Source organism: Vipera berus (genome assembly GCF_964194415.1).
Source record: "Vipera berus genome assembly, chromosome: 2".
Classification (NCBI taxonomy): Eukaryota; Metazoa; Chordata; class Lepidosauria; order Squamata; family Viperidae; genus Vipera; species Vipera berus.
Window position 1 is genome coordinate 225,511,903 of NC_138203.1, and position 22,340 is coordinate 225,534,242.

Here is a 22,340-nt window from a genome sequence, read left to right on the forward strand (position 1 = left end):
GGGTGTGATTGTCAGGTTGGGCGTGTGAGGTGCACTCAGGGACCCTTCCTCTGAGCTGGTCTATATGACGCCTGATGTGTCTATCCCCCTCCACCCCTATGATGTAGGATAGAGGCCCTGTTTTGTCAACCACTGTCCCTGGAATCCATGTGTGTCCTGCCCCGTAGTTCCTTGCCCAAACCAGGTCCCCCATGTTGAGTATCCTATGTGATGTGGGCCTGTCCGTCTCTGCTGCCACACGGTCAGGGTGCAAACGGTCAAGCTTGGTGATGAGGCGCCGTCCCCATCGTAGTTCTGCTGGGCTCTTCCCGGTGGCAACACACGGTGTGGTGTGTTGGGCGAGCAGAAATTTTGCTGGTCTGTGATGCCAGTCCCCGCTGATGATGCGCTGGAGTGCGTCCTTGGTCGTCCTTACCATCCGTTCAGCTTGCCAGTTAGTCGATGGGTGGAAGGGCGTGGAGGTGGCGTGTCTAATCCAATTCGCCTTCAAGAACGCCTGGAAATCATTAGCGGTAAACTGAGGCCCGTTATCGGATACAATGACGTCGGGGAGGCCGTGTGTAGCAAAGAGAGCTCTGAGCACCTGGATTGTCCTAGCCGAGGTCATGTTGGGAACAGGGACTACCTCCAGCCACTTAGAATGGCTGTCCACTACCACTAAGAACAGTTGGCCCTGGAACGGCCCCACAGTCAATGTGGATGCGGGACCAGGGTGTGTGTGTGGCCTCCCACCTGTGTACTGGTGCGTGGGGCATTTCTGGCCTGGATCTCTGGCACGTGTAACAGGCCTTGACCCATTCCTCAATGTCCTTGTCCAGCCCTGGCCACCAGAGGTAGCTTCTGGCCAGTGCCTTCATCCTAACCACCCCTGGATGTCCCTCATGTAAGGATTCCAATACCCTGCCCTGGACTGTGGTGGGGATGATGACCCTGCTTCCCCAGAGGAGGCAACCCCTGTGTGTGGAGAGCTCATGTCGCCTGGTGAAATAGGCCTGGAACTCAGGCCCCGGAGACTTGTCCTGCCACCCTGTGCAAACCCATGAGTGTACCCTGCTCATGATGTTGTCAGTGGCTGTGTTGCTGGCAATGTCCTTGGCATGGACTGGGCATTCTGGTAATTCCTGCAGAGCTAGGATCTGCGTTGCTGGTGCCGGGTCTGGTTCAGTGGTGTCAAGGGGTAGCCTACTTAAGCCGTTTGCGTGGCCCATCTCCTTCCCTGGCTTGTGCACCAGCTTGCAATTGTAAGCTGCAAGGAAGATGGACCACCGGAGCATTTTGGGAGACAGAATTTGGGGTGTCTGCTTGTCCATTGTGAACAGGCCCAGGAGTGGTTTGTGGTCCGTGTAGACAGTGAACTCCCTGCCATACAGATAATCGTGGAACTTCTTAATTCCTGCCACGATTGCCAGGGCTTCCCTATCAATTTGGGCGTAGTTCCTCTCTCCTCGAGACAGCGTCCTGGAATAGCTCTTGCAGCTGCCTGTCTCATAGGCCGCAAACCAGCCTGTCTCGTAGCCGCTCCTCCAAGTTCAAAAACTTGCAGGCGATGGCGGCTTCTCGTAGGGCGGCGATGAAATTGGCTCAGGACTTGTCAGGACGCTGGTCCCTCCTTTCGAACTGCGACCTCAAAGCCAACTTGGACAGCCGGGGCCAGAAGTTGGTGTTGAGCTTGGCAACGAGGTCCCGGTAAGAGACAGTATTGATGGCTTCTGGGGCGAACAGGTTCGTGGCGATCTCTAGGAGTGCGGGTCCCCCGATGCAGAGCAGGGCTGCCGCCTTCGCGCCGTCCTCCGAGATCTGGTTGAAACGCATGTACAGCTCGGCGTGCGCCAGGTACAGGGCCCATTTCTCGGGGTGGCGGGTGTCGAATTCGCGGGGTTGTCTAGCCCGTGCCATCGCTGGGTCAGTTGTGGGTCTAGAGTCACGGTTGCGGTGACCGGCATTGGTCTGGGTGGCTGGCGGTCGTGTCGGGGGGGGGAAGGAAGGAAAGATGCCGCTTCCCTTCAGCTCGCGGTGCGTTCCCCCTAGTGACTTCAGCTCTTCTGTCGGCAGAATCCCACCTTCGTCGCCACTGTGATGTAGTGAGTCCGACACAAGGAAGTGACGCCAGCCGGAGTACGAGTTCAGCTCTTTATTGTGTGTGGGGGGTTCGTACTGAAGAACAAGGGCTACCTGGCCTCCTTATATACCTGGCCAGGTAGGCGGCTAGCCAATGGGGTTGGCCCTTGGTTTCCCGCCAAAACTGGGTTTCCCGCCAAAACCGTCCAGGCCAAACGCCCCCTGGTGGCTGCTGCTATGCAGATGGCTTGTACCTGGATACATAACAGCTACCAATGAGTTAAGACTTATTCTCTTTTTTCTCCTTCATTCCCCACCTCCTTACAGTTGTTAGTGTGCTCCTTCCAGTAAGTATATTTACTATTTGGGAGATAATAAAGTGACCTTCAAAAATGTTTTTTTCCCCAGGGCTATTTTATATTTCTCCCATCCCTTGGAGACAGTGAAACAGGCAAAAGGGAGTGTGTCTTTCTGCCCTATTTATCTGTTCTGGCTGTGGGTCAGTTCTTTAGTGATGCCCGCCCCCCCCCCCCCGCTCCCCGACGCTGCACCTAGACTGCCCTCTTTCTGGGTGTCTGAAGAGCCTTGAAAGCATATACAGTATAACTCTTTAGGGAATTCTTTGGAGATGAGAGATAAGGACTGAGCTACCCCAGTGAACAGCACCTTTAGGTAATATTGTTTCATTATCATTATTGTATTTGAATGTTTTGTTTTGTAAGAATCATTCAGCATAGAGTGGATACACTGACAGAAAATCACCTGAAAAAATGGTGGATTTGTCAACTGGGTAGCGTTTTTAGAAGAAAAAGGGAAAGCTGTTTCTAGACATAAAAGGAAATTTCAGCGCTCTAATGTCTCCAGGAGTGGACAGTTGCCCTTACATCTAAAATCCCAAATGGAAAATACAATCTTCAGAACATATGTTGTAGGCACAAATGCTAGCTGACTGTGAAGAAGACAGTCTTGCTTTCTTCTAGTGGAAAGGATATATTTTTATACAGTAATAGTGACCAACAATGACTGGTCTTTTAATGCTTATTTCTAGGTAGCCTGAATGGCATTATTTTTATGCAAAAAGTGGGGTAAATTGAGAAAAACTCAAGGCTTGCAAAAGTAGAAAATCCTGAAGAAAAAAAAGTAGGAGTACCTTCTCAAAATAGCTGAATGAAAACTTATAAGTAATAATAATTGGATAATTGAAATGGCAATACCAGGAAAAGACAAAGTATTGGAGATCACGAAGTATGAAGATCTGAAAATTGAAGTTGAAGGATTATGGCATAAACTGAAAATGCTGGTCCCAGTGATTATTAGCCCACTGAATGCCATACCAAAAAGCCTTGGATGACACTTAGAAAATCTGCAAAATTTCCATCTGTCAATTACAAAAGGTCACACTACTTGGATCTGCACATACAGTACTATATGCTATGCTAATACATTATGACATCCTAGGTTCTTGGGAAGAACTCATTGCATGTGAAGGCCAACACCAATTAAAGAACTGGCAGCTGTGGTTTCTTATTGTCGTGAACAGATAACAGTGATGGTGAATAAAATGCCAAATTTAATCTAAGCATCTGTCTGACTGTATGGCCAACCATAATAATATAGAGATTGATGGAAGGCAGCACAAGTGACTCATTTGCTGAAAAATTGAATGCATTTTGCCCCTATCACAGTATCTTTTATGCTGCTCTGATAAGATTATTCTTATAGAACAGTAAGTATATGAAGGTCATTAAGTACCCAATTACTTACTATGGTGGAAGGTTCAAAGCCCCAACATTGTGCTGTGTCAAATACATATTAAAAATTATGAAGATTATGGTTATGCCTTAGTATTTGGTGCTAAAAATGACAACTGGAAGGGAAAGTAAACTACAAAGAAAGCAACCTGGGGTAACATGAATTTGCATCAGGTGACTGATAGTCAACACTTTGCATGTGTGAATAGGCCATCATAGAAATAACTTATCACTTCAATCACATTGTTTGTCAATAGCTAGTTCACACACACAGCTTCTCATAAATCAAATACAAAAAAAAATCAAATGTGAGAACCAGTATTCAGTTACAAAGGGAGGAAGTTTTATGCACATAAAAAGACCATACCTCATTTGCCCTGAATCCTGGTATTTCATAAATGTCTCAGTACTGACCTTGAAGTCAGTCCTAGCAGAAATTCAGGTCTACCTTGTATTATAGAAACTGATTATCATCTTCAGAAGGCCCATTCTGAATGACACCTGTGCCAAGGCATGAAGTGGACATTTTCAGGGGTAGTAATTCTCATGTTTGGTTGGCACTATCTTTACCTTTTGGTAGCCAGGCAAAGATATCTTTATTTTTCTTGGCATTCTAATGTCTTCTTTTTAAAACGGGTGGGGAACTAGGGCCCCTTTAGGACCAGTGGATCAATTCCAGAATTGCTCATGGCTGGCTCAGGAATTTTGGGAGTTGAAGTCAACGGGTCATAAAGGGGCCATAGTTCCCCATCCCTGTTTTAAAACATATTTGATGGTTAGAAACTTTTAAACTACTCTGACTCCTGCTTTATTATGCATACAGATGCATAAATGCATACAGGAATGCATACAGATTTTAAGCATAAATTTTGATACGATATGAGCAAAAATATAACTATTTGCCGTGTATATTTGGATTAACTTTGTAAGATTTGCTGTTTAAATAGATGGTGTTCAAATGTCATGCCTCATTTTCTAAGACATATTTGCAGGTCCGCAGCTAACAAAGCTCACCTCATTCGTGACCTAGTGGAGAGTGAGCATGCGGACCTGGCCTGCATCACGGAAACCTGGCTGGGCCCAGAGGGGGGTGTTCCTCTGGTTGACCTCTGCCCGCCAGGTTTCCAGGTACTGCACCAGCCCCGGGCTCATGGGAGGGGCGGGGGAGTGGCAGTTATCATCAGGGAATCCCTTAGCCCGCGAGAGACCACCGTCCCTCAGATGGTCGGGTGTGAGTCTCTCCTACTGAGATTCGGCCCAGGGGCGCAGTTGGGTCTGCTGCTGGCGTACCTACCACCTAATCGTGCAGCGGCGGCCCTACCCGAGCTACTCGATGTCCTCTCAGGGTTGGTGGTTGAATTCCCAAGACTCATGGTCTTGGGCGACTTTAATCTACCGTCCCTGGGAGGATCGTCCGAACTGGCTCGGGAGTTCATGGCTTCCATGACGGCCATGGACCTGTTGCAAATAATTTCTGGGCCGACTCATGAGAGAGGCCACAACCCAGACTTGGTGTTCTTGTCTGGATGGTGGCGCGATGATGTCGGTGGGGGTGCCACAACTATTACGCCCCTGTCATGGACCGATCACCACCTCCTGCGGCTAGACTTCCCCCTTGCCACTCCCCACCGTGGGTGCACGGTGCCAGTCAGATGGTACCGCCCTAGGCGCCTAATGGACCCTGATAAGTTCCAGGCAGCGCTTAGGGACTCGCATGCACCCCCTGCTCACAACTCGGTGGAAGCCTTAGTGGAAGCCTGGGAAAAGGCAGCCACGGAGGCTCTGGACCGAGTTGTACCCTTGCGGCCTCTGACCCGACGCAGATCCCAGCGAGCCCCATGGTTCACCGAGGAGCTCCGGGAGATGAAGCGTCGGAGACGGGGCCTAGAGAGCCGTTGGAGGTCCAGTCGATCCGAATCCGACCGATTGCGACTAAGAACCCTCACCAGGTCTTATCTCGCTGCGATAAGGGTGGCAAAATCCAACTACTTTTCCACCCTCATCGCGTCCGCAGATAATCGCCCGGCTGCCTTGTTCAGGGTGACTCGCTCCCTATTAAACCAAGAGGTGAGGGAGGAACCCTTGCAGGGTCGAGCCGAGGAATTTGGTTAATATCTGCTGGATAAAATCGCTCGGATCCGAACTGGTCTGGACTCCAACTGGGCTGAGATGGAAGAACAAGACTTGGACAGTCTTGTCGACGTCATCTGGGAAGAATTTGATCCTGTAACTCCTAAGGAAGTGGACAGGATTATGAGAAGGTTGAGCTCCTCCACATGCTTACTGGACCCGTGCCCTTCCTGGCTGGCCTATGCAGCTCGAGAGGCGACACGAGGCTGGTTCCTAGCGGTCATCTCTGCTTCTCTGAGTGAGGGTCACTTCCCCACCGCCTTGAAGGAGGCGGTGGTGAGACCTCTCCTCAAGAAGCCCACCTTGGACCCATCCTCTTTGAATAACTTTCGTCCAGTCTCCAATCTTCGCTTCCTTGCGAAGGTTGTTGAGAGCGTGGTGGCGCACCAACTTCCTCAGATCCTGGATGAAGCGGTTTATCTAGACCCGTACCAATCGGGTTTCAGGCCGGGCTACAGCACGGAGACGGCATTGGTCGCTCTGATGAATGATCTCTGGAGAGCCCGGGACAGGGGCCATTCCTCTGTCCTAGTCTTATTAGACCTCTCAGCGGCTTTCGATACCATCGACCATGGTATCTTGCTGCGACGCCTCAGGGGACTGGGAGTGGGAGGCACGGTTCTGCGTTGGTTCTCCTCCTTTCTCCAGGGTCGCTCGCAGTCGGTGCTGACAGGGGGACAGAGGTCGACCCCGAGGCCTCTCGCTTGCGGAGTCCCTCAGGGGTCGGTCCTCTCGCCTCTCCTGTTCAACATCTACATGAAACCGCTGGGTGAGATCATTCGCAGTTTTGGAGTAGGGTACCATCAGTATGCTGATGACACCCAGCTTTTTATCTCAACTCCTAACAATATCAGTGATGCCCTAGACGTGATGTCCCGCTGCCTGAAAGCGGTCCGGGAATGGATGGGGAGAAACAGGCTTCAACTGAACCCGGACAAGACTGAATGGCTGTACGTACCGGCAAGCCAGGAGATTCAGAACGTCCCACTGCTTAACATTGGGGACAAGTTACTTCCCCCTGTTGATAGGGCCCGCAACCTGGGTGTCCTCCTAGACTCGCAGCTCTCCCTGGAAGACCACATTGGAGCTGTGACCAAGGGGGCCTTCTCCCGGGTTCGGCTAGTTCGCCAACTACGGCCTTATCTGGACCTGGATTCCTTACGTACAGTCACCCATGCCCTTGTGACATCTCGCCTAGACTATTGTAACGCTCTCTACATGGGGCTGCCCTTGAGATCCACTCGGAAGCTTCAACTGGTGCAAAGTGCGGCGGCACGGACACTCTTGGGAGCCTCCCGATACTCCCATATCACACCTCTCCTCCGTGCGCTGCACTGGCTTCCGGTTGCCTTCCGTGTGAAGTTCAAGGTGCTAACAATGACATTCAAAGCCCTACATGGCATGGGTCCGGACTACCTACGGGAGCACCTTCTGCCGATGTCAGCACCCCACCGTCCTGTGCGCTCCCACAGAGAGGGCCTCCTCAGGGTGCCACCGCTCAAGGAATGTCGGCTAATGGCCCCCAGGGGGAGAGCATTCTCAGTGGGTGCGCCAGCCCTCTGGAACACCTTACCAACCGAAATCCGGATGGCCCCTGACCTCCGTACCTTCCGTCGCGACTTAAAAACTTTCCTATTCCAGCAGGCTGGCCTGGCATGATAACGTTAATTGGGGTCCCAGTTTGTGTTATTAGTGTTTCTTATTATTTTATTGTTCGGTCTGTATACCTTCCTTCCTCTGTACACCGCCCCGAGTCCCTCGGGAGAAGGGCGGTTTATAAAAACTAATAAATAAATAAATAAATAAATAAATTAGAATTCTGAAAAACATTTTCATGTTTGAGTAATTTGATCAAAATATACTATGATTTGAAAGCAGGGTGTTTAACCTCAAGTTTAATGCATTTTTAGTTCCAAATATTTTACTTGTACAATCCATTATTGTAAATCACATTTTTAAAGGATTCTTTTTCTGACATAAACATTGAATAACAAGTAGCATTCCTGCTGTGAAAAAGCAGGGGCTTAATTTGTGACAGGACTTTTTCATAAAAACTGTTTAGTTAAAATCCTGAAAAGCAACCAACAAGGAATATGCATAAAAGCATGCTCAGATTATTTTGTATATTGCTTATCATGGAGCTCTCTCTTTATCTTCTAAAACCAAGCACAAACTTAAAGTAACCTTGACCTCTGTATGACACGTTTTGCAAGTCTAAATTCAACTCCCTGTCCTTTTGTAACAATGCTTAAAACTATCACTTGAATTGTGGTATCATTATTGGAAGACTAATGTTCTTATTGTAAGAATTTGGGGAATCTTTAGATTTGCTGACAAGGCTACCTATTTATTCTGTATATTACAGTTGCTTGCATTCCACATATTCCATAGATATAAGGTGATTTACAACGTTTGAACAAGTATAATATCCTACAACCATAAACATTTCATTAAAAGCACAAACATCTAAAACAAACCCTATGCCTATGACATTATATGATACAGCTTGGCTTTTCCAAAACATGCAGTCATATTACTCTAATTTAGAGATGCTACTTCAACTTCCTGCTTCTTGAAATAACAGCAGCCAATATTCTCAGCAGCTTTTGCCAGGAAGCAGGAATTGTATTCACCCTAGGGAGCATATTAACACACAGCAATTCCCCCTAGATGTGGGTGGGTGAAGAGAACTTTCTGCATTATGGTAGTGGTGTGGGATCCTTTTGTAATGCTGAGTGAGTGCTAGCTTACCAGAACAGAGTAAAGTATTTCAAACACTGCACATTTGCTATCAAGGCAAGTATTTTTCAGTAGGCAAAAATATGATAATCAGCTGTATTATCACAACTAGTCAGTGCATTTGGGAATTACATTAAATTTAAAATTCTGCAACATATGTATTCACAAAATGAAACTATTACTGATCTTTAGATAATGGGTTTTGAACTATATTGCTTGAAAGTGTTTCTGGAAATGTATATACTTCATTTTAAAATGGCTACGAAAAAAACATACAGCAGTCACAGTTCTGTGTATAATTTGTATAGAATGTGAAAATTATTAGAAATTATGGAACAAATTAATTTTACATAGCTCCAGAAATTTTAAAAAGTGCTAAATATTTGTCAGAAAGGAAAAAAATGCTTGAAAAAACCAAGCTAACATTAATATAAAATCTGCATAACAATCATACTTTTTACAGGACTAAGCAATATTACAGTATACAAAGGGAAGAAAAAAGAGTGAGAAATACTGCCTAAAGGTAAATGTAAATGTTCCCCTGCACATGTGTGCTAGTTGTTTCCAACTCTAAAGGACAGTGCTCATCTCCGTTTCAAAGCCGAAGAGCCAGCGCTTGTCCGAGGACGTCTCTGTGGTCATGTGGCTGGCATGACTAGACGCCAAAGGCGCACGGAACGCTGTTACCTTCCCACCTAGTGCTCCCTATTTTTCTACTTGCATGTTTACGTGCTTTCGAACTGCTAGGTTGGCAGAAACTGGGACGAGTAACAGGCGCTCACTCTGTTACGCGGCACTCGGGATTCGACCCACCAAACTGCCGACCTTCTGATCGACAAGCTCATATATATATGAGTCCTCCTTCGGGAGAAGGGCGGTATACAAATAAATTATTATTATTATTATTATTATTATTATTATTATTATTATTATTATTATTATTATATGTAAATTTTTTGGGATTGGTAACAAAGAATTAAAGGGAAACTGATATGATCATTTCAAACTTATTTGTTCTCATCAGTCAGCCATACCCTTCTGAGATTCAAACAAACAAACACTGGCATAGAATTAAAAACTAAAACAGTTTTTATTGCTAAAAAATCAAGCTTTCATTGGCCAACTGCCAACGTTGTCAGGATGGAGATGCTGGGGTGGGGAGATTCCGTTTATACTGTTGGTGTCTGCACTCTGCTCATGGAGCGCGCTCAGATCTGTTTGTTGAGGTCTGCCGTATTCGAGTTGTCGCGCATCCGTTTTTGGGATGTATTTGTCTCTGGGTATCTGTTGTTAAAAGTGAATTGTTTATAGCTCCATGTGTTGTAGCCATAACTCTGGTCACTGTCCGTGTTCTCATGACAGGGATCTTAAATGGTTGTTGCTCTTTTTCCTTCTGTATATATCCTTAATAAGATTAAAAATACAAATAAATAAATAAAATTTAATAAAAATAAATAAAAACTCTGGATAGTATGCAAAAATTTTAACATTAATTTTAAATTTCACAGTCATATCAAGGAAAAAATCAAGAACAAATAAAAAATGCTACAATTGCCATGTGTATATGTTTGGTAACCTACTTTACTCCTTTCTTCTCTTACAAAGAAGCAAATAGATAACAAATTCAGTCTTTAGAAGACTAAAGAAAAAAAATCTACAGTAGTTAAAGTTGAATATTTTTTCCCTGAAAATATTGCCCTCTGCTGGTTTTTCTTTTTTTATTTAGAACAGAGATATTTTAATAATTCTTATGTTGCAGAATGGCATCAGGTTTAATCAGTTTTATTGGAAGTTGACAAAATAATTTATGAACATTTTGAAAATGCTAAATTAATAAACTTTCTAATAACACTAGCATCCTTTCTTCCATGTTTTGGTTTATTTAGGATGTTACATTTATGTACTTCTATGTTTTACTTATGCTCTGAAGTGCTACAACGGATAAGCCTGGGGTTATGATGACAGTTGGGACTGAGAACTCCATTACTAAGCAACATAATTGTAAAGTGTGGTCACATGACCACATCATGTAGCAATTCCAGGAAGATCAGTTGCTACTGTTAAACAGGAACCATGCGGATCATTAAGCAAGACCTTCATCTGATTGAAACTTCCAAAGTTGGGGTCATGTTGCCTGGATTGCTCTCACGTGACCAAGGGGTCATTGCATCAGCTGGAACTCTGAGGACCCTAACTAACCCTAACGCTAACCAGGTGTATTGAGTAGCAAGGAAGGTGCAAATTATCTCACTGTAGAAAATACTTTCAAAGAAAGAGATTTCAAAGTGAATTCCATTGGAAGATTCTCAGTCTTAGGTCTGAACTGAATAAATGGAAGACTCAGAAGGAGAAAGTTGCATTTTCATTTCAAATGGTTTTGTACAGATTTTTTTTTCAATGGTGTTTTGATAATTATTATATATATTATAGGTACTCATGGGGAGATGCAATGAATATAGATCAATTACTCAACAGTTTCATAAAGTTAGGTCAACCCTTAGCAATGACAAAGATAGACTTTCTGTAGGATGATTTGTTCTCAACCTAGTCCCTCAGGTCTTCCAATGGTGCGTCCATCACTTCTGTAATCACATCTGTCCACCTTACTGGTTGTCCTCTTTTTTTATTCTACCTTTCCCACCTTGACCAGAAAAAACTAGGGTTTGCATAAGGCATCTGAAGTATGATCATTTGAGCCTGGTCAAGTGAGAACTTTGGGTTGAATTGTTTAATGATCTGTTTTCTTAGCTAGATTACTCATGTGAATGTTATTTAAACTATGTGGTAAAAATAGCATTACTTCCAGGAGCCAGGAGCCCTGGTGGTGCAGTGGTTAGAATACAGTATTGCAGCAAACTCTGCCCCCATCTTGGAGTTTGATCCTGACAGGGTTCAAGGTTGACTCAGCCTCCCATCCTTCTGAGGTTGGTAAAATGAGGACCTAGATTGTTGGAGGCAATATATGCTGACATTGTAAACTGCCCAGAGTGCTGTAAAGCATTATGGGTTCATACTATGTTTCTCTGAAAATAAGACCTGGTCTTATATATATTTTTGGATCAAAAGACCCATTAGGGCTTATTTTGGAGGGAGGTCTGGAGGGGCTTTCTTCAGTCCCAGCTGCCCTGTTTTGCCCCGCAGATTACCTGCCCAGCGGCAGCTGCCTCTTCTCTACCAACTTTTCCATGACTTGCGTGTCTGACAAGTGGAGGGGGGTGGCAGAGGAGGTTTGTGCCACCCGGTCCTTTGACTGCCCCGCCTGTCCGCGCTGCTCTCCTCAAGTGAAAGTGCATTCCACTAGCACTGCCCTCACTTCCAAGTGTCTGCCCTGGGAAGCCCTGTAAGCCATTGTGGCTGCAGGCAAGCAGATGGTGGGAGGGAGCAGGCAGGAGGCTTCGGTGGGTGTCTGCCAGGTGGAGGAAGGCAGCAGGGAGGTTTGCGCCGCCTGGTCACAGCACAAGCCACAGAAGAGTTGGTGGAGAAGGAGGCTGCTGCTGCCAGGTAGGTGATCGACAGAGTGAAGCAGGGGTGGCCGGGACCAAAGAAAGCCCATCCAGCAGCAGACATGGCTATTGTGCACTGGTGGCGCAGCCTTTCACCATCACTCCCTCCTGGCTTCGAAACACTGGAGGGGGACCGGGTAAGGCAACTAAGCCTCCCCTGACCATCCTCTGTAGCATGGCAGTCTGGCTCGGGAGTGAAAGGGAAGAGGCAGGCGGGCAGCCGGGTCATTGAACGGGTTGGGGGAGGTTGCCAAGCAGGGAGTGGCCTGGCTGTGGGGGCCCTTAGGTACTCCAACCTGCCTTGCCTCACCTCGTGGCAGCACTGGTATGATGCGCTCTCTCCTGCCCCGTTGCGGCAGTCAGCAACCAGATGGTGGGCGGGCTCCTAAGGCTTATTTTGGGGGTAGGACTTATATTAGGTGCACGCCAAAAAATCGGGCTAGGCTTTATTTTCTGGGTGGGTCTTATTTTTGGGAAAACACAGTATATAAGCCTAAGTGCTAAAACTATTCTGTCTTAATCCCTCCCACAAAGCAGAGTGTACACTGTACTCCTATCAGAAAGACTGGAAATTAACATTTGGAAGGCCTTTTCTGTAACAAAGCAGCTTTCAGCATTTTCTAGAAACTTAAATATATAAATTGTAAGACCACAGCAGGAAACATTTATGTATCTAAATTAGGTAACTGTGTGCAAAATGCTAAGCCCCTTTATTTATCAATCAGAAAGTGGAGAATGTAGTATATGTCTTCCCCATCTTCTACTAAGCAATGTCTTGAAAACTGGTTGAATCAAAAGCATTTATTGCCACAAAAAAGATTGCTATGCTATTTTATTCTGTACATTATCTGTACTTGCCTCAAGTGCGTGGATTAAATGAACCACAAGCATAGAAATTGTTTCAGAGTTGCACTCCTCATGATTCAAACTTTCTGTTGCTTGTAGGAGGAAGCCAGCAATGATAAAAAATATGACTGCTTCTTTTATATTTAATGACTGCTTTTGTTTTTATTACGTCACTGCTTTTACAGTGCATTTACATATCTGGCATTTTTAAGTACACCGTCAATTTCTCTTGAGATTACTCTTCTGAGGTCTTAGACATGTATTTATTTTTAAAACATTTATAAGGCAAGGTGTTCTCTCTTATTGAACCAGTTCTACTACATATTAAACCAAGCAAAACTTGCATAAGATAATTAAATTTGGCATGGTACAATATTTGCACCGTTGGCCTGTGAGGTACAGGAGTTAAGCTTTAGTCTTGAGTGTCATATTAAAGCCATTTTGGTTGGGCAGCAATCTGAACTTGAAGGAAGAAAGGGAATATGGAGCACTTGGATACATTCCCATAGCACCTTAAAAGAAATTGCATCTTTTTCTGCAACAGCTTAGGAAAAGCCAAATTTAATATACACCTGCTGATAGGTGTATGTTTGCTCCAAATGCTCCTCATCACCATTAAAATGTTAATCATGCCCATCTCTGTTAATCATCCTTTCTCCATTCCTTGAAGAAAAAACAATTTTTAAAATAAAAATGTGGTCTTTTTTACATCATTGTGTTTGAATTGTGATGATTGCATTTGAAACAAACATATTTTTAGAACAGCTAAATATTTTGAAAATATTGCAAATGGAAATAATTCTATGATTTCAAAATTTCCTTGTCCTGAAGTGACAAATGGAGAAGATCTGGAAGTGCTGAGATAAATAAGTTTATGGCAGGCAAATAATATAGTCAAATGTTAATACTCTACTCCCAGTGACAGTAGCACATAGCAACTCTTCAGAATACACCCTCTATTGGTAGTTCCATGTATGTGCAAGCACACAGAAAAATGTTCTAATGGTGATAATAGACACACATCCAGTAATGCACAATTTACTTTTAAATCTTTTAATAAGTCACCTAATTCTGATGAAAGAAATTTTACAACAATCAGCACAGGTGTAATGCAGGGAGAGAGATATAACTTCTGAAGTTTATTTTAGAGCAAAACTAAATACCAACATAAGCCATAGACTGCTTGTTCCAGCAAATAGAAAATGAGATTGATGTAAAGAAATCAGGAAAAGTAGCAAATGTATCCAGCAAAAGCATGGTTTAATGAGTGTCAGATGAATTATAAAAATAAGAAAGCTAGATTTATTTTTTGACAAGGTTCCTACAGTACTTGATGCTGATATTGTAAATTCTCTACAGTATTGTTAACATTTTCAGTCAAGTAAGTGTTATATTTCAGGAGAGATTATTTTTTCCTAAACCTCAGCACAGTACTTAAAAAAAAAGACAAAAACAAATATGCTTTTATAGTTAGAAGTAAACACTGGCATTAAGTAAAAGAAACACTGAATCATAAAGTAGCTGAACCACATTTTTGTCTGTGTCTTGTGCAAGAGAAGCTTGTTTGGCTGCTTGATGATTCAAGATAGTATGCTAGCCTAATACTGGGTCAATTGAAACAAACTACATTAAGAACCCTAGACAAATGTGTGATGCAATGAACTTCTTTACCCAAGTAATCACACTGAAGACAAAAATTGTGTTCATTTCATCTGATGGTTGAAACAAAACATTTTTTTGAATAACTAAATGTATTGAAAATTGGTAGAAAGGAAAATACAGCCTCCCTGTACAATAATCACTTCCATATGGCAAAGTCCCCCTTAGTGTCATTTTCTTTACCAGCTTATGTTTATCGTGGAAATTGGAATAACATTCACTTCTCTAAATAGCAATCCAGAAAATGGGCACTTTATACAGGTAGTCCTTGACTTACGACCACAAACGAGCCCAACATTTCTGTTGCTAGGTGAGACATTTGTTAAGTGAATCACTTCAGTTAAGTTAGTACCACGGGTTAAGTAAATCTAGTTTCCCCACTGACTTCGCTTGTTAGGTCACAAAAGGGGAACCTCATGACACTCCAACCGTCATAAACATGAGTCAGCCGCCAAATATCTGAACTTTTGATAACGTGACCGCAAGCATGCTGCAACGGTTGCAAGTGTGAAAAATGGTCATAAGCAGGGCTTTTTTTTCTCATAAAACGCTCAGAACGGAGTTCCGGCACCTTTTTTGGGATGGAACCTTGTAGGGTAGGCAAGGCAGGTTGTATGACGTGTGTGAGTTCCAGCACCTTTTTCTTTTACAAAAAAAGCACTGGTTATAAGTCACTTTGTTTTTCCAGTGCCGTTGTAACTTCAGATGGTCACTAAACCGACTGTATTTGGGGATAAATCACAGAATTTAAGACTTATCACTGGTAATCAGGATGGTTGTCAGAATCCATTTATATCATATTCATAAATGGAATGTTTCAAACATTATTCCATGGATTCTGCCATCTCCAGAAGAGAAGAGAATGGATGTGTATTGAACCAGTATTAGGCATTTCAAAGGAAAGGAGACACCTTTTGAACTGGGGAAACAAAAAGGGGGGGCTAGCATCTGGCTTGTGTCACAGAAGAGAGCAATAAACATGAAGGGTCCTAAGTTCCTTTTTCCCAGGAGAGGGATGATACGAGATAAAGGATGGGGGACTGACCAAATGGGGTTAAGGGGGGTTAAACCAGGAACTCTTTATAAGGGTTTACTTCGTGGAATAATATTAAGTCCTGTCTCGTTTCCTACAACCAAGCATGTCATAGTAAAGATTCTTTTTGGAATAGATTTGATTCCAAGAATTTTGTCTTCCTAAGACGTGGTTTGGGGTGGGTCCTGACAATGGTGAAATGATGTGACCGAAACCCGAGATCTCTCCTCCCTCCCCTTTCAGCAAGGAACGCTCCGAATGTCTCCACCTTCCACCTGCCGCGTTGCTCGCCTCTTTTAACGCGCCTCCGGCGAACTGGTTTTCCTGGGCGAGCAAAATGGAAGAAGGAGGAGGAGCCGCCGCCGCCGCCTTTGAGCCGTGCGCCGCCGTTTGATGTCCTTTCCCCTTGGCTGGGAGTTACGTTCGCTGGGGTGACTCGTCCTACCCAATCGGGGGCCGCCTTCTTTGCAGCCTATGGTCGGAGAGATTGGATCAGCCGCGAGGGGAGAGGCGTGGAGTCCTTCTTCGACTTCCTGTCATGCTTTCTCTTGCTCTTGGGTTGCATCATTTCTAGCCGGTCGCGGGCTGCTGCAGCTGCTGCTGCTGCTGCTGCTGCTGCTGCTGCTGGGCCTCGAGGCAGGTGAGGCGATACCGAAGGAGCATTTGGGGAAGCAGACAGGGAGAGAGGGCGGGGAAGGGGAAGGAGAACGGGAAGGGGGCGGCGGCAGTAGTCTTTTCCTTTATCTGTGCCGTCGGTTAAGGCAGGGGTCTTCAAACTTGGCCCTTTTATGACTTGTGGACTTCAACTCCCAGAATTCCTCAGCCAGCAAAGCTGGCTGAGGAATTCTGGGAGTTGAAGTCCACAAGTCATAAAAGGGCCAAGTTTGAAGACCCCTGGGTTAAGGCGCCCCTTTTGTCGCGCAAGGTAGATTGAAAACTGCTGATGAGCCGTTTGTGCTACGGGGCGCTGGCCGAGTTTCTAGAAAAATTCGAACACTCTTCATACAGTTGGAAGCAAAGCTGAAATTTCGTTCCTGATTGAGAATCCAGTCCAGTCCAGTCGTGACCTTCTGCTAAATCCAACTCCTAAATTCTTCAATCGTGCCGATCGGAAATGATGGGAATTAAATGCTGACGCGCTGGATTGAGGGAAAAGTGGCGCAAGGGGTTGGGGTCCACCCACACCCAGGAACACCCAGACCTACACACAAAATGTCAAATGTTCCACTAAAGTGCACCATGCTTAACTGATTGTATTAGATTAGATTGATATATTCAAAATGTGCCCTGTGGTTACTGAATACTGTTGACTCAGTACAGTGTTTCAGTTGGTAGAAATGGGCCAAAAATAAATACTCTGGCATATGCATGGAGTTTGATATTTTAGCAGCCTCCATAGCCCGGTCATTGTTACATTGCTTTCCTGTTACAGGTGCAGTGCTTTACTGCAGCAAGAACAGTGAATCACTTAGAGCTGTGCCTGAGTGTGTTCCTGTTTTTTTTTGCTTTTTCTTCAGGAAGGGAAAAACATCCTTTCAGTAAGCAACATGGGGATATTTGAGACCAAACCAGTAGATCTAAAAACTATAATGAAGGGATGCTGTGGGAAGAATATCATCTTTGCTTTGGTGTGCAGTGCTAAAGTCACTGCAAATGTGCAGTAAAACAGGAAATTTCCATTGCTCGTTTCTGATATGTTTGGCATTCAACTTGAACACTTGGCTTATTTATTTTCTAAGAAGTTGGAATATGAAGTCAGCCTTTGACTTTTGCTACCAATTTCTGGCAACTTTGAAAGTGACAGACCTGGAATTCTAGTTTGCATGAAATAATTAAAAAAAGGTGCTTAAGATTTCCTGATTTTATTTAGAATTGAAACATGCAGCTGATGTCTGGACTTGTTCTTGTTATTGGGGGGCCATGATGTAGAAGTGGGTGGATCTAGCTAATTTTCAGTATGTGCTGTCATGCTAGAAAGCTGGTGAACAACTTGAGCATTCATGTGGGGGAAACCTATGGCAGTTTTATTTATTTTATTTATCTGAATGTTGGTGTTAAACGGTGCCAAATCATATCAGCATCTTAGCAACACGTGGATGGAGCTCTAGAGGTGCATAGAATCATTAGATGGGCAGATTATTGCTTATAGGTGTGTTCCTACTCACTAGAAAAGCCAAGTTGGAGTGATTATGCAGCATTTATCAATACACTTGTTGATTCATAACAAGTACTGATTTTGAATGGAATGGTGCATATTTACAATGAATAATGCTGGCTTTGTATTACAGTACATGCAGATAGATTGCCGGGAGAGTCCTTGTAACAGATTCAGCGTTGTTGTTTTAAGTACTGTACTCCAGCTTTTTTGCATATAATATTTAACCAGAATGCTATTACCTGCTAGCTGTATGTTAGCTCATTTTGCCCACTTTGGGAATTGCAGTCCTAAACATTAAAGGAGAAAGACAATAAGAAAGAATGAATAGTCAGTAATTAATTCTATATACGGTAGGACTTTACTCTGATTAGACATGTTCTGTGATGCTGCAGTTTGAAATACATTTCTGAATTATTGTAAATTTACTTGATGATATGCAGCAATTGGAGATATTTTAACTTTTTAAATATTGCTTTGTTTCGGGTAGGAAGAGGATGATTCAGCAAGTCCCAGAGAACATAAATTTTCCAGAGGAAGAAGAGAAAATCCTGCAGCTTTGGAACACACTTAACTGCTTTCAAGAATGTCTCAAACAGTCCAAAAATAGACCTAGGTAAGACTGTACATTCCTAGATTTCCATAACTTTTATAAACAGACCACAGCTAATATCCTTATTCATAGATATTTTCTTTTGAAGCTTAATATCTGAATTTGTGTGATACAACTCAAATATATTTTTGGGCTCTCAAATTAGAAACCTAGAAACTTCTTTGAAATAATAATCAAAAAGCTGATTAAACTATGAAAGATGCCTGCTTCTAAATATGTGCTATGTATTTTTTTTTTGCTTCTTAGGTTTACCTTCTATGATGGTCCACCATTTGCTACAGGGCTTCCACATTATGGCCACATACTTGCAGGAACCATTAAAGACATAGTAACTAGATTTGCTCATCAGAGTGGGTTTCACGTTGACAGAAGATTTGGCTGGGATTGCCATGGTTTGCCTGTGGTATGTACAACATCTTTGTTTCTATATAGTATTCTTTTGGTTATCCATTGTCATCTGATTCAAGCTTTGTAACTACACTGATAGAGATAATTGAACTGACTTACTCTCATCCCAGAAAGGCTGACTTAATTGCCTTTGTGTCAGTTCAGTCTCTATAAAAATAGCAACAGCAATCCTACATAATGGAGCCAGTTCAGTCAGAGTTTGATTCCTTAATCTGATAATAATTTTGTAGGTTGGAAAAAATAAATCTTTGAAAGGACTACTTTGAAATTTGTTTACAATTAGCGCTTCAATTTGCGTCTCAAAAATAACTTTGGCAGGATCAGCTACATCCACTGCTTCATAATAGGGCTTTTATGACATTGTGGAGTTCTTGGTGTTCTTTGAGCTTGGTTGTTTGCTTGCAGACATTTCGTTACCGGACTGGGTAACATTTTCACTGTTTTTATGACTTTTAATATTCCTTTACATTACTCTACTACCCACTATACCCAGCCCTTACTATCTGTTCCTGATACTTTACCAACTTTCTGCTTACATTTAGGGGCATCTGTAAGGAATTTAGGGAAAGTTCAGGTGAAGGAATGGGAATCCATTCCACCCATGATTTGTATTCTGCTTAAGTCTGCTTAATTCAGATAGATCATTCTTAAAGGTCTTTGGATTGAAAAATAAAATTTTATTGATTTTGTAGTTATTTCAGCTTTGTCAAACTGCTATGCAGTCTGAACTTAGCTTAGTCTTTTATAAAAGCTATGTGCTAGATGACCTGTGTGTTTGCAGCCTCTTTTTTGTGTGTGTGCAAAAAATGGTAAAAATATTTTGTTTATACTTAGCAGGTTTTACTGTCTCTCTGACATCTGTCTGTCCGTCCATCCCTATCTATATTAATTCTGTCTGTGTCTGTCTGTCTGATTATTCTGTCTTTCATTCAAGGAATCATGCTTTTCATTTCTTTAGGAGTATGAAATTGACAAAGCACTAGGCATCAAAGGGCCAGAAGATGTTGCAAAAATGGGAATCGCAGAATATAATCGCAACTGTCGAGGAATTGTGATGAGGTATTCCCAAGAATGGAGAGTAAGTTAAGAAGATTGCAGGTTTTTTTCTATTCTTTATCCTAGTTTAGATGTTGATTAGCTGATTCAAGTAGCATAGCTTAAATTGGATGGATTGTTAATGTTGAATAGAAGTCTGATTATTTTTGTAGTCCTCCCTGTTTTAAAAAGCTAACAATAAGCTGCTAAATTTTAAACTGTGCAAGCACGTCTGCAGACACCCCCCCCCCCCACACAGAGAGAGAGAGAGAGAGAGAGAGAGCAAAAACCTCTGGTTGCATAGAATTATCCAGTTGTTAAAAATCCATGTTCAGTTTCATTGAGTTCTGATTGTTGGGTATTAATTATTATGGCATCAGAATGCTTTTTGTAATAGTTTCAGCAGGACAATAGCATTGTGCATCATTCTGTTCCTCTCTCAAGAATTATGCTGCAATATAGCATGATTCTGCAAACTCTGCATACCTTGTGGAATTTGTTTTTTTAACATTTCAGAACAAAGTTGTTCCTGAAAATATTTTCGTTTTACCACCAAAGAAAATTGGTTTCCCCCCTTTTCTTTAGCAGAAATGAACAAAAATTATGCATACATGCTATGTCCATGCTATGTTGAGCTGTGATGTGTGTTGTATTTAATGTCTTTTCAGACCAGTGTTACAAGACTTGGGCGGTGGATTGATTTTGACAATGATTATAAAACTCTTTATCCAGGATTCATGGAGTCAGTCTGGTAAGTATTCTTTAACCTCTTGAACTCTTTATGCTGTATTTATGTGCCTTTTAAAGCCAAATTCCTCCATCAGCCATGTTCTGGGACAGGTTGCTTGATGGCTTCTCTGTTAAGGGGAAGTAGAGTAATACCACTGTTATACAAGCTATATTGGCTGCTAGTTTGCTTCTAGGATCTGGGGCTCAGCTGATGTTGCAGCATACCATGATGACATGTCTGCCATTTGCATCCGTCTTTGCCAGCTTCCTACAAGCAAAGTCAACGAAGCCAAATAGTTACCACATAATATCCTCATTAGTCACCTGTGGCGATCTGCTTAACAACAATAACCAGGGGAGGTGGAACGGCTGTCACGAAGCAACACAGTCACATGCTATATTTTATGATCATGTTGCTTAGTGTTGGAAATTCCAGTCTCAATTGCTGTAGTTAACGGAGAACTCGAAATTCGAACCAAAGAAGGGCACATATAACACCTCAGCTTCACAAATTGCACTGGGTTTCCTGAGTCCAATTCAAAGTGTTGGTCATTACCTATGAAGCCCTATATGGCATAGGGCCAGGTTACCTATCGAACCGGCCTTGTCCCATTACATCAGTCCGACCCACTGGTTCAGGCAGGGAAGGCATGCTTCAGACCCCATCAGTCAAGAGAATTCAGACTGGCAGGTCAAGGAAGAGAACCTTTTTTGCTGCTGCTCCTGCTTTGTAGAACAAGTTGCTCTCAGATACGAGGAAAGACCCCAATTTCTTAGCTTTCTGTAAAGGGGTCAAAATCTGGCTGTGTAGCCTTGCCTGGGGGACACGGGCCCACAGAATCATAGGGCTCTTTGGCCCCATGAGTCCCTCTCCCTGCCTGTATTAACAACTCTTTTCCTCATCTTGGTTCTCTCTGTCTTGCAATTTGATAACGTCGTTTTGCCCTTTTAAATTTTTAATCTTAAATTATTCGATTTTCAGTGTTTTATTGTATTGATTAAACTGTACCCCTCCCAGAGCCTCTCTGTGAGGGAGATGGCTGGTTAAGAAATTAAATATATAAACAAACAAATTACTTGTAAATTGAAACAAATAAGAAGGCAATGGCAAACCTCCAAAAATGCTGCCAAGAAAACTGCAGGGATAGGCACAAGTGTGTGTGTGTGTGTGTGTGTGTGTGTGTTGACTCCTGCTGCCCTTGCTTCATTCCTAGAAGTGTCTGGCCCAAAGTCACCAAGCTCTCTTGGGCTTAAGGTGGGACTAGAGGTCACAGTTTCCTAATTTCTGGTGCTTTAATTGGCTGTCATATCTCTGTCTTTGTCAGAGTTAGGCAAAACTCAGCTTGTTTTTGCAAATACGACTTTATTCTGGTATTGTTATAAATATATCCTGTATATTACAAGTGAGTTGAAATGTTAAAATAATTGAAAAAAGTTGGTGTGGAATTTCATATTCTTGTACTTGGAGAAAATTCCACAAGAGGGACTAGTTGATTTAAATTTAGCATAGCAGCTTCCCACTTTTCAGTCTGTGAGTGTCCTATTATATTACGCCTTTATTTTCACTGAAGTAGCCATTTATCCTTTGGAAAAGGGACATAAAACCACCTTCATATTTCATAAATGTATATTGGACTGTGTTGATTATATTGTTTTGGAATGGTAATTTACTGCTGCAGAG

The 22,340-nt window shown here is 43.2% G+C and overlaps 1 protein-coding gene across 1 annotated transcript in view; it reads left to right on the plus strand.

Annotated features, from left to right (window-relative positions):
• Positions 1-16,204: 16,204 nt before the first annotated feature.
• Positions 16,205-22,340, plus strand: part of IARS1 (isoleucyl-tRNA synthetase 1) — an 81,291-nt gene continuing 75,155 nt past the window's right edge. Inside the window, exons 1-5 of the mRNA XM_081315904.1 lie at positions 16,205-16,359; positions 18,365-18,490; positions 18,734-18,890; positions 19,854-19,973; positions 20,599-20,681. Coding sequence (XP_081172030.1) covers positions 18,372-18,490; positions 18,734-18,890; positions 19,854-19,973; positions 20,599-20,681 — 479 coding nt within the window. The 5' untranslated portion in view covers positions 16,205-16,359; positions 18,365-18,371. The remainder of the gene's footprint in view (positions 16,360-18,364; positions 18,491-18,733; positions 18,891-19,853; positions 19,974-20,598; positions 20,682-22,340) is intronic.